Source organism: Tamandua tetradactyla, chromosome 14, assembly GCF_023851605.1.
Source record: "Tamandua tetradactyla isolate mTamTet1 chromosome 14, mTamTet1.pri, whole genome shotgun sequence".
NCBI classification, from domain to species: Eukaryota; Metazoa; Chordata; class Mammalia; order Pilosa; family Myrmecophagidae; genus Tamandua; species Tamandua tetradactyla.
The window spans coordinates 90,372,853-90,385,200 of record NC_135340.1 but is presented as its reverse complement, the minus strand read 5'-3'; the positions used below and the strand labels follow the sequence as shown (position 1 = coordinate 90,385,200).

Sequence of the window (12,348 nt, the reverse complement as noted above, 5' to 3'; positions counted from 1 at the left end):
TTGATATTTTCTGTCAATTTTTCCTATATTTTTATTTTTCCCATATTCAATACATAAGAATATGCATATAGGAATTTTTGCAGGGACTTGTTTCTCTTTCTGGGATAAATAAGTAGCCAGGATTGCTAGGACACAGGATATGTTACCATTCCACTAGCAATGTATAAGGGTCCATTATTCCATGTCTTCATCAAACCTTAATTATGTTTTGCCTTTGTAAGTTCTCTCATTCTCATGGGTTTTAATGGAATCTGGTTGTGGCTTTAATTTTAATTTCCCTCGATTATATCAGCTGTAATAAGGAGGTAACTAACTGACCTTGTTCAGTGAAAATACCTCTAACACAAATGAAAAATTAACTCATGTAATCTACTTCATATGTACAATTCAAAAATATATATATATATATAATTTGGTTTAAAAACAAGATTGAATGAAGAAGCAAATATGAGCATCCAGCTATCTTTGATGATGTTAGACATAAAAGGGATATACAAAAATGAAAAACAATATTGCTCTTGGAACAAAATTTTTTAGAACATATAGTTATGCTCCATAAAACTATGTATGGTAACATGCATGGATTTATTACTGCAACTCTAAATGAATGAACAAATATAAATAATAAAATTTCTTAGTTTAGATTTCTAAAATGGTAAAAAATAATAATGAAAAAAAAAAGAGTGCCGAAAACAGGCATCCTTTTGTTCTTAAATTCACAAGGAAATGTTTTCAACATTTCACCACTATGTATAATGGTTGCTGCAAGCTTTTTTTATTGTTTTTTTGTAGATACAATTTGTCATGTTAAGGAAATTTCGTTCTGTTCGTGATGTGTTTCAAATCTTTATCATGAATGATGCTGAGTGTACCAATTTTTTTTTCATGGGCAGGCTTTGGGAATGAATCAAAGCCGGGTCTCTGGCACAGCAGGCAAGAATTCTGTCACTGAGCCACTGTTCCACCGCCCTTACCAAATGTTTTTGCTGCATCTTTTGAAATGATCATATATTCTTTCTTTTCTTCTGGAAATATAGTAAATTATGATTGGTTTGCCAATATTAACCTGTATTTGAATATCTTTAAGAAATTCAACTTTGTTGTAATATATTATTCTTTTTATATATTGCACGATTCAGTTTGCTAAAATTCTGTTTAGGAATTGTGAATCCAAGTTCATGAGTGAGATTGGCTTTTAATTTTATTTTCTGAAGTGTTACTATGATGTCTGTAAGATTTGGTGGGTTTCTTTTTATATACCCTGCTTGGGCTTTACTGGGATTCTTCAATCTGTATACTCATTTATCAGATTTAGAAAATTTTAAATGATAATCACTTCAAACATTGCTTCTGCCCTCTTCCATTCTCTCCTTCTGGGGTTCTGATTATATATAAAATAGACATTTTCACTGTATAATGTAATTTTCTGTTTTTGCTTCAGTCTGGGTTCTTTTTTATGACATTTTCTAGTACACTGTTCCTCTCTTCATCTGGCTTATTCTATTGTTAGCTCATCTACCATTTTTTTGTTTTGATTTCTAAATTTTTCAGTTCGCAAATTTCTATTTTCTTTCAAATTTGGTATACTTTTAAAAATAATTTATATGTATATATTTGAACATAGTCAGCATAGTTCTAGGGCCTTTCTAGGTCTGTTTCTATTGTCACTTGTTTCAGTTGACTTTTCATGTTGTCTTGCCCCTTTGTATGTCTAATTACCTTTCCATGCAAGACACTGTACTTGTAAAATTATTTTATCAAAATAACTTGAGACTTAGATTGGTATTATCATCCTTTGTACCATAACCCTTGCTCCACTTACTTCTGTTAGGCATCTGTGGGTAGGAGCAAGTCAAGATCACTTGAATCTTTTATTCACTGATAGGGATTTTCCCAGCCACCAAGCTGTTTTGAAGCTGAGCTTCACTCTGTGCAATCACTGGTGTACTTTTTGTCTACCCTCTCTTCTTGTGAAATTCTTTAAGGTCACAAACCAAAAGTTGTTTGCCACAGCTCTTACCACTCCAAGTCCTACACTCGTAGAAACGTTTTTTTCCCACCAGGTCTGCAACAATGTTGAAAGTACGCTCAATATCTTATCCACCTCTTTCAGATTACCAGTTACACCCAGGGCAAAAACAGCCCCAAATGCTATATACCCAGACCTTCCCAAGTAATTCTTCACTAACTTCTTCGCAATTCAGTTCTAGTTTATATTTGATCTGGCTTTAGTCATTGTCAACAGTGGGAGGACTATTCTGAATTACCTATTCTGACACTACTATTAGGTTTATTACTGTAAAAGTTTTTTTTAACTGAGTTAGAAGATAGCAAGTATGGTTTTATAATCTATGACTGGTAGTTAGAAAGCCTTAAACTCCAGTTTATGCTTATTCTCACCCATTATATATTATTTACTTTTGTGTGCTATTCCTTTTTGACTATGGCTATTGTTCTTGATGAAGGAGGTATCTTCCTCCAATGAAGATTTGTATTTTCTTCTGTCAGGTGATTAGGGACACCACTAATCAATCTGGGATTATAATAAACTCAATTCACCATTCAAAATATTATAGGTGTTGTGAATAGGGGTGCAAATTTACCACATGGCTGGATTTATAGTTATAATTCCTGCACTGAGCCAAGATGATGCCTTCACCATACTTAAGGGTAGGGTGAGAGGGTTCCTGATTATGTGAGGGAGCAGTCTGTTGGGGTCTTAACTTTGTGGAGCAAAACTTTTCCATTAAACTTCATACCCTGGGCAGCCCTTGGGTAAGTTCCTTTTGTTCCTTTGTCCTATGAGGTTGACAGACTCATAATTTCCATTTGCTAGCATGGCAAATGCACTTGGAGGCATTCAAATTCAACAAATTTCTTGCTTTTGCTTTGGTCAGGTAATTCTTTAATTTCATCTCAGCTTTTTGATGTTTCCTTCTAATGTTATCTACAATTATTAGATGTTAGTTTTTGGGAGAGTTAGTGCAAGTACCCTGGACCACCATATTTGTGTAAATAGAAATGGTTGAAAAAATGTAAAGGCAAAATGCATGCAAACAAAACCTGACAGTTTTTTTTATTTATAAACAGAATCAGAAAACTCAAGAAGCCAAAGGGACCTGGGACACACAGAGACCAATGGCACAATCGATAAGAACTACAAAACTCAGGTCTCCTCAATTTCCTGATTCATTTCATTGCAAGAATGTCTTTGTGCATCACAAGTTTAAACCTTTAGCTCTAAAGTAGTTCTCAGGACTTAAGAAAAATTTTTCAAGAAAAAGTTGTGTCAAAGCAATGAAAGAAAGTCTCAGTGTGTTGAGATCTAAATTAAGTGGGTAAAGACATCAAGATTCATCTCTCACCCTTCCTTTCAGTGTGAGCTTGTCCAAGCTCTACCAGTTCCACCCCTGTCACCCTTTTGACTCTAATGATCTTATTACCCCAGGCAGTTTAGCCAAAAAAAGGCATGGTTATATACAATTCCTGTCTGAAATTATAAATATCACCAGCTGAATTACACTGAAATGTCAGCATATCATTACAGAACAGATTTCTATATAAAGTGAGTCTGTCTTGGTTAGGTAAAAAGGATTTTATTACAAAAGTAGCAAAAGGATCTTATTGTAATCTAAACTCCAAAGTGTCCTGCAGTGTCTACTCTGAAGACAGCTTTACAGCAAGGTTCCTGACAAAGACCATTAGATCTGGAGCCAGACGACGTTTTTCTCCCCTAAATATAAGGCATAAGTAGTATTCCAGTAAACTGTGAATTACTTATATTTTCATACTGATTAACTTTCTTATATAGACCATTTTACTTTTTCTTGAGGAAAAGCTCTGTGACTACTTAAATTTAAAACAATATTCATGAGATAAAAATCTTTTAAGGTGCATACAGCGGTATATTCAAGCAAGTACCTTTTAATTCAAAGTAAAAATATTTTTGACAAAGGCAAAAAATAATCAGTCTGTGCTCATTCTAAAATGATTAGAGATTTTCCCCAAGACATATCAAGCCTCTAAACTCTTCATCTAGCACATGTCTAAAAATGACCAATTTCTGAACCCCTCAACACCCTGAAAAGTATGTATTGTACAGGAAAACTAACTCTACATGGCCCTGCCAAGATGCCGTACTGAGGATTCCCATCTTGGTTTCTACTGAGGATTGGATTATTTGAGATCATAATGCAGCTGAGCACTGTCTGATAAAGTTCGTCATTCATATACCCGAGAACCCACAAATTCCCTAGAGACAGAGGCCCTAGACTGCAGCAATCATTCTCAAACAGACTCACTAGCATTAGCATCTCCTGGGAAAAAACAAACAGTTAGAAACACAAATCCTCAAAACCCACACTAGACCACTGAATCAGAAATCCAGGGTGGGGCCCAGTAATATGTGGTTTAAAAGTTCTCTAGGTGATTAGGATATAAGCTAAATTCTAAGATTCCCTACTACAGAGAGATTCCTATTCATTTGCTTTGACCCAAGACTAGTGGAGCACCACTGTTTGTAATCACACACACACAATACACACATAACAACAATAATCCCGAAAACAAACGTCTATTGACAGAATGGATAAAAAAATTATAGTATTAATACAATGAAGTATGAAAAATACAACAGAAAATAGATGAAAAAGAGCTACACTTATAAGTGTAACTAAAACTTAGAACCATAATTATGAGTAAAAAAAAAAAATTGCAGATAAAGATAGATATATCGACCAATGGAATCGAATAGAGTGCTCAGATATAGACCCTCTCATCTATGCACATTTGATCTTTGATAAGGCAGTCAAGCCAACTCACCTGGGACAGAACAGTCTCTTCAATAAATGGTGTCTAGAGAACTGGATATCCATATGCAAAAGAATGAAAGAAGACCCATATCTCACACCCTATACAAAAGTTAACTCAAAATGGATCAAAAATCTAAACATGAGGTCTAAGACCATAAAACAGTTAGAGGAAAATGTAGGGAGATATCTTATGAATCTTACAGTTGGAGGCGGTTTTATGGACCTTAAACCTAAAGCAAGAGCATGGAAGAAATAAAGAAATAAATGGGAGCTCCTCAAAATTAAACACTTTTGTGCATCAAAGAACTTCATCAAGAAAGTAGAAAGACAGTCTTCACAATGGGAGACAATATTTGGAAATGACATATCAGATAAAGGTCTAGTATCCAGAATTTATAAAGAGATTGTTCAACTCAACAACAAAAAGACAGTCAACCCAATTACAAAATGGGAAAAAGACTTGAACAAATACCTATCAGAAGAGGAAATACAAATGGCCAAAAGGCATATGAAGAGATGCTCAATGTCCCTGGCCATTAGAGAAATGCAAATCAAAACCACAATGAGATATCATCTCACACCCACCAGAATGGCCATTATCAACAAAACAGAAAATGACAAGTGCTGGAGAGGATGCGGAGAAAGAGGCACACTTATCCACTGTTGGTGGGAATGTCAAATGGTGTAACCACTGTGGAAGGCAGTTTGGCGGTTCCTCAAAAAGCTGACTATAGAATTGCCATATGACCCAGCAATACCATTGCTAGGTATCTACTCAGAGGACTTAAGGGCAAAGACACAAACGGACATTTGCACACCAATGTTTATAGCAGCATTATTTACAATTGCAAAGAGATGGAAACAGCCAAAATGTCCATCAACAGACGAGTGGCTAAACAAACTGTGGTATATACATACGATGGAATATTATGCAGCTTTAAGACAGAATAAACTTATGAAGCATGTAATAACATGGATGGACCTAGAGAACATTATGCTGAGTGAGACTAGCCAAAAACTAAAGGACAAATACTGTATGGTCCCACTGATGTGAACCGACATTAGAGAATTAACTTGGAATATGTCATTGGTAACAGAGACCATCAGGAGATAGAAATAGGGTAAGATAATGGGTAATTGGAGCTGAAGGGATACAGACTGTGCAACAAGACTGGATACAAAAACTCAGAAATGGACAGCACAATACTACCTAACTGTAATGTAATTATGTTAAAACACTGAATGAAGCTGCATCTGAGGTATAGTTTTTTTTTGTTTTTTTTATTTTTTATTTTATTTATTTATTTATTTATTTTCTCTCTATTATCGTTTTATTTTTTTGTTGTCTTTCTATTTCTTTTTCTAAATTGATGCAAATGTACTAAGAAATGATGAATATGCATCTATGTGACGATATTAAGAATTACTGATTGTATATGTAGAATTAAATGATTTCTAAATGTTGTGTTAGTTAATTTTTTTAATTAATAAAAAAAAGGTAGGGGTGAGGGGAACGGTATGTATGAAAAAAACAAAAAAAAACAAACAAAATTGCAGAAGTCTATGATATGATGTTTTGTTAAAGGTCAAAAACAAGAAAAACTAAAACATTTAGGAACAAATTTAACTGAAAAGTACAAAAACTGTTGAAAGAAACTAAGGAAAACCTAAATAAATGGCAAGACATTCTGTATTCATGGATAAGAAGATTTAATATTATTAAGAAGTCAGGGCTACCCAAAGTGATCTACAGATTCAAAACAATACCTATCAAAATCCCAGCAGCCTTTTTTGCAAAAACGGAAAAACTGATGCTTAAATTCATATGGAACCACAAGGAGCCCCAAATACCCAAATCAATATTGCAAGAAGAACAAAGCTGGAGGTCTCACCCTTCTCGATTTCAAAACTTACTACAAAGCCACTGCAATCAAAACAGTGAAGTCTATAAAGACAGACATACAGACCAATGGAATAGAACCAAGAGTTCAGAAATCAACCCATACATCTATGGCCAACTGCTTTTTGACAAAGGTATTAAGTAGATCATTGGGAAAACAACAGTTTCTACAACAATGTTCTGGGAAAACAGGATGTCTACTTGCAAAAAAAGGATGAAGTATGACCCCTACACCTCATATCATACACAAAAACTCTAAATAGATCAAGGAATTGATTTAAGAACCAAAACCATAAAATTCTTAGAAGAAAACACATGGGGGAACCTTTATAACATTGGATTTGTTAGTGACTTCTCAGACGACCAACAAAAGATAAAACAGACTTCATCAAAATTTAAAACTTTTGAATGTCAATTACTACTATCAAGAAAGTGAAAAGACAATCTACAGAATGGAAGAAAATAATTGCTGACCATAATGTTTTCATTTTCCAGCTGCTAAAATGAATACCATACAATGGGTTGGTTTAACAAGAGGAATTTATTGCCTTACAGTTTCAGAGGCCAGAAGGCTCACTTTCTCCTTGGGTTGGTACTTTCTAGCTGCCTGGCAATCACTGGGGTTCCTGATTTTCTGTTACATGGCAAGGCACATGGTGATGTATTCTCCCTTTTCTTCAAAGTTCTTCAGCTTCTGGATACTTCCTATGGTTTATCTCTGTGGCCTTCTCAATAAGACTTCCAGTGACAGGATTAAGGTCCATCCTGATTAAGGTGGGCCACATTATAACTGAAGTAACCTCATCAAAAGGTCCTATGTACAATGGGTTAAGATTGAGAATATGCTTTTCTGTAGTCTATCGGTCCAAGCCACCAAACCATGTATCTGATAAGGGTTTAATATTCAGAATACATACAGAACTGCTATAACTCAACAACAGAAGGGTAAATAACTCTATTTAAAAATGGGCAAAGGGCCTGAGTAGGCATTTCTCCAAAGAAGATAAACAAACAGCCAGTAAGCATATGAAAAGATGTTCAATATAATTAGTCATTAGGGAAATGCAACTCAAAACCACAAGGAGATACCACTTCACACTAACTAGGATAACTATCAAAAAAAAAAAAGAAAAAAAAAGAAAAGAATAAGTTTTCATGTTGATAGGCTTGTAGAGAAATAGGAACCCTCATACACTGCTGGTGACACTGCAAAATGGTGTAGCCACCGTGGAAATCAGTTTGGCATTTCCTCAAAAAGTTGAAAGGAGGATTACTAAATGACTTGGAAATCCTACTTCTTAGTATATACTCCCCCAAAATAGAATTACTATATAACGTGGAAATCCCACTTAGTTTATTCCCCTCAAAAATGAAAGCAGGACCTCAAACAGATATCTGTACTCCAATGTTCAAAGTAGCATTATCAATGATTGCCAAAAGGTAAAAGTGTCCATTTACAGATACATGGATAAACAAAATGTGGTATACATACACAATGGAATATTATTCACCATGAAAAGGAAGGAAATTCTGGTACCTGCTACAACATGGATAAATCCTAAAGACATTCAAGTTGAATGAAAAAGGCCAGGCAAAAAAAAGACAAATATTGTATGATCCTATGTAAATGAAATAACCATAAGAAGCAAATTTCATAGAGACAGATATAGACTATAGGTTACCAGGGCCAGAGGAGGAAGGAGAAGAGTGAGTTACTACTTAATTAGTGCGAGTTTCCGTTTGAGGTGATAAAAATGTTGGGGTAATGGAGACAGATAGTAGACTATAGGTTACCAGGGCCAGAGGAGGAATGAGAAGAGTGAGTTACTACTTAATTAGTGCAAAGTTTCTGTTTGAGGTGATAAAAATGTTGGGGTAATGGATATTGGTGATAGTAGTACAATATTGTACATGTAACTAATACTACAGAATTGTATACCTGAAGTGGTTAAAATGAGAAATTTTGAGTTGTATATGTTACTACAATAAAAAAAAGTTAAAAAAACAAAACTAAATAATATAATATGTAATAATACATGTATGTGATACAGCAAAGAGCTATTTTTAAAAGGAAATGATACACCTTTAATTCCACGCAGCATTACTGTACCTCTGAGGGTGCAGAGGCAGGGAGGTGAGGAGAGGAAGGATCACTAGAAGCCATGAACACTCTGGTAGCGATTTAGTTTTTAAGTTAGGTGGTTAGTTCACATTTGCTCGTCATATTTATGCTCTTTTTCTTGCTATATTCTTTTGTATTTATAAAATATTACACAATAAATTTACAAACCAGAAAGTGAAAAAACATGCTAACAAAAAATACAGCTAAGAAGAAAGATGGCCATAATTTAAATGAAGAACTTACAAACCTAGAATTGTTACAAATTATGTAAACTAGGAAGTTTTCAGTTACAAAGAATTTTTAGACATGACTAAACATTTATTAAAAAGAAGTAAAAAATATAGTAAAAGAAACAGATGAAAATACAATATTATATTAATAGTGAATATTACAGGGAGTTTTATTTCTTTGTACATTTAAAATTTTTATGCAGTAAATAACACATTTTAAATCATCCATGATTTTTTTTAACTGTCATTGAGACATTTAATAATTCTAAGTCATTAAAGAAAACTGCCAAATATTCTGTTGGAAACAGGGAGGAAATTGCTGTTTTATAAGCACCCTTTCTAGTTATGATTTATGAGCTTTACAATCCAAAATTTTATATTTTCTGCCATAAAATCGTATGGGTTGTCTTTATCATTATTATTACTGGATAAATAATTTCATTACATTTGCATAGGGAAAAATATGACTGAGAAATCCGACCTAAAAATCCTATTTTTGCCATTGAGAACTTCAATTAAAAAAATGAAAACAATTTCAATTTCATTAAAAAATAAAAGTAAAAAGTGCCCACCAATTGTTGAATAAATTTTGAAAACACAGAAGAAATGCATATAATGAGATTCTGCAATACAACCTTTTCCTGTTATAATGAGAAACCAAAGATTAAGGTTTAAAGGTCAGAGATATGTCACATACCTCTTTTTCCAATATTCTAGTAATCTCGCCTAGAGTTCGATCCAAAGCAGAAACCTTATTGTTTGCCCATGAGCCACTGTCTTGTGTCTGTAGCTGTTTTAGAAGATCTTTGGCTAAGCGCTGAAGCCTTCAATAAGAAATGAAAGGGAAGAATGACATTAATGAATTAAACTATATTACTTTACTTATTTTGAAACATAAGTTACTTTCACTATTGTATTTCAAACTGCTTGCTTTACAGACCACTGCAGGGAAGGAAAGACCAGAAAACTCAAAAGCCTAGTACTATTTTTTTTAACTTTTTTTGTGTGTGTGTGTAAAATGTAACAGATATACAAAAAAAAAAAAGCAACAAATTCCCAAGTACATTTTAACAAGTACTTATAGAACAGTTTTTAAAGATGGTATGGGTTATAGTTTCACGATTTTTCATTTTTTCTTCTAGTTGCTCCAAGACAATGCAGAACAACAGAAATATCAATATGATTCAGCAGTCGTACTCATTTGTTAAATCCTATCTTCTCTTATACCTCCTTTACATATATATATATATTACATACATAAAAGTAATAAATTTCAAAGTTCATCACAACAATTAGTTGTAGAACAGATTTCAGAGTTTGGTATGGGTTACAATTCCACAATTTTAAGTTTTTTTTTACTTCTAGCTGCTCTAAGGTACTAGAGGCTAAAAGAAGTATCAGCACTCATACTCACTTGTTAAACCTGACCTTCTCTGTATAACTCCACCATCACCTTTGTTCTTTCTCCCACTCTTTAGGGGTATTTGGGCTATGTCCAGTCTAATTCTTTCATATTGGAAAGGGCTGTTGATAATATGGTATGGGGGGTAAAGTAGTTGATGCTCTGAAAAGGCTGGCCCTTCTGCATTTCAGGACTTAACGTGGTTCAGGGACCCATCTGGAGGTTGCAGATTTTGGAAATCATCCTAGTGCATGCAACCTTTGTAGAATCTTATATAATGCCCTAGGTATTCTTTAGGATTGGCAGGAATGGTTTTGGTTGGGGGTTGGTAAATTATGATAGGTAGCAATGTCTAACTGAAGAATGTGAAAGAGTGACTTCCAATGTAGCCTCTCTACTCTATTTGGACTCTACACTCAGCCACAGATACTTTGTTCAACTTCTTTTCCCCCTTTTTGTCAAGATGGCATTGTTGATCCCACGGTGCCAGGGCCATGCTTATCTCTGGGAGTCATACCCCATCCCACCAGAGAGACTTTCACCCCTGGATGTCATGTCCCATGTAGTGGGGAGAGCAATGATTTCACTTGCAGAGTTGGGCTTAGATCGAGTGAGGCCACATCTGAGCAACAAGAGGTCCTCCAGAAGCAACTCTTAGGCATACTTATAGGTAGGTTAAACTCTGCTACATATATAAGTTTCACAACAGCAAGCCTCAAGATCAAGGGATAAGTCTAATACTACTTCTTATTTACTACCACCAATATAATTACTTACACAGTTGAGCAAGTAAGTATATTTGCTTTTCACTGGGAAATACCACACATCACCTGGACGGTAAGATTCTTTAGGGAGAGGACAGTGTGTAATACTTCCTTGTAGCCCCTACTTCTTCAGTATCATACAATTTATTCTCTGACAAAATACTCCTATTCTTTCTTATTCCACCAGAATCTCCAGTCAGTGGATTTCTCCAACTTTCCCCCTATGCTTCACCCAATTTTGTGCTACCTCCAGTTTTATCTGTCATACATTCCATAGAATACCATTATAGTCACTTGCTTGCAAATGCTCTACATTCATTCTTTTTGTTGTTTGTTACTCCTACTAGTCAAATCCTAGTAATAATCACTAATGTTTGTTTTGCCCTTACTATGAGCCAGGCACATTCTCAGTGACTTGCATGTTAATTTATTTAGCTGAATTATGAACAACCACCACCATTTTCTCTGTCTGCACATGAAAAAAAAGCCATACCCTAAAAAAGACTGCTATAACTTACAGATTCAAAACCTTACCAACTCTCTCCTCTCTAGTCTGTTCACTTTCCCACTCTCCACAAACACTTGCCTCATGGCTTCCCTGCCGTCTTCAAGACTCCATCCTTTCTTTTCTCCTTCTTGCTCTCGGAAGATCTTGCATTTGACAGAGAAAATGAAAGCTACTGGAACAGGAAAACCTTCCATCTCTGCCACAAAACCTTCAAATTTATTTATATTTTCACCCATCCTCTCCTTTGTATTTCCTCTTATAACAGAAGGGTGATTCCTCTTGTGAAGAGCTAATCTCTCCACATAGGCTGTACATGCCAGTCCCTTTCTGGACCTCAATCCCTCTCTTCTTCCTGCTTCAGTGGATTTGTTAAACCCCCTTTTCAAATGCTTTCCCCACTTCCACATGACCTAGAGAATTCCTACTTTTCCCTCAGTTCTTGCTTTGACATTACTTTCCCTGATCTGACTATTCTTTTTTTATTTTTCAATATTTTTATTGAGGTATTTTCATGCAATAGTTATCTAAAGTATATAATAAATGGTTCACAATATCATCACATAGTTATGTATTCATCACCATGATCATTTTTGGAACATTTGCATCATTCT

The 12,348-nt window shown here is 34.7% G+C and overlaps 1 protein-coding gene across 9 annotated transcripts in view; it reads right to left on the bottom strand.

The window, feature by feature from the left end:
- SCAPER (S-phase cyclin A associated protein in the ER) overlaps positions 1-12,348 on the bottom strand; it is a 678,157-nt gene that overhangs the window by 261,781 nt on the left and 404,028 nt on the right. For all 9 annotated transcript variants that reach the window (XM_077128470.1, XM_077128471.1, XM_077128472.1 and 6 more), the window contains one exon: positions 9,761-9,887. In XM_077128470.1, the coding sequence (XP_076984585.1) occupies positions 9,761-9,887 (127 nt within the window). The remainder of the gene's footprint in view (positions 1-9,760; positions 9,888-12,348) is intronic.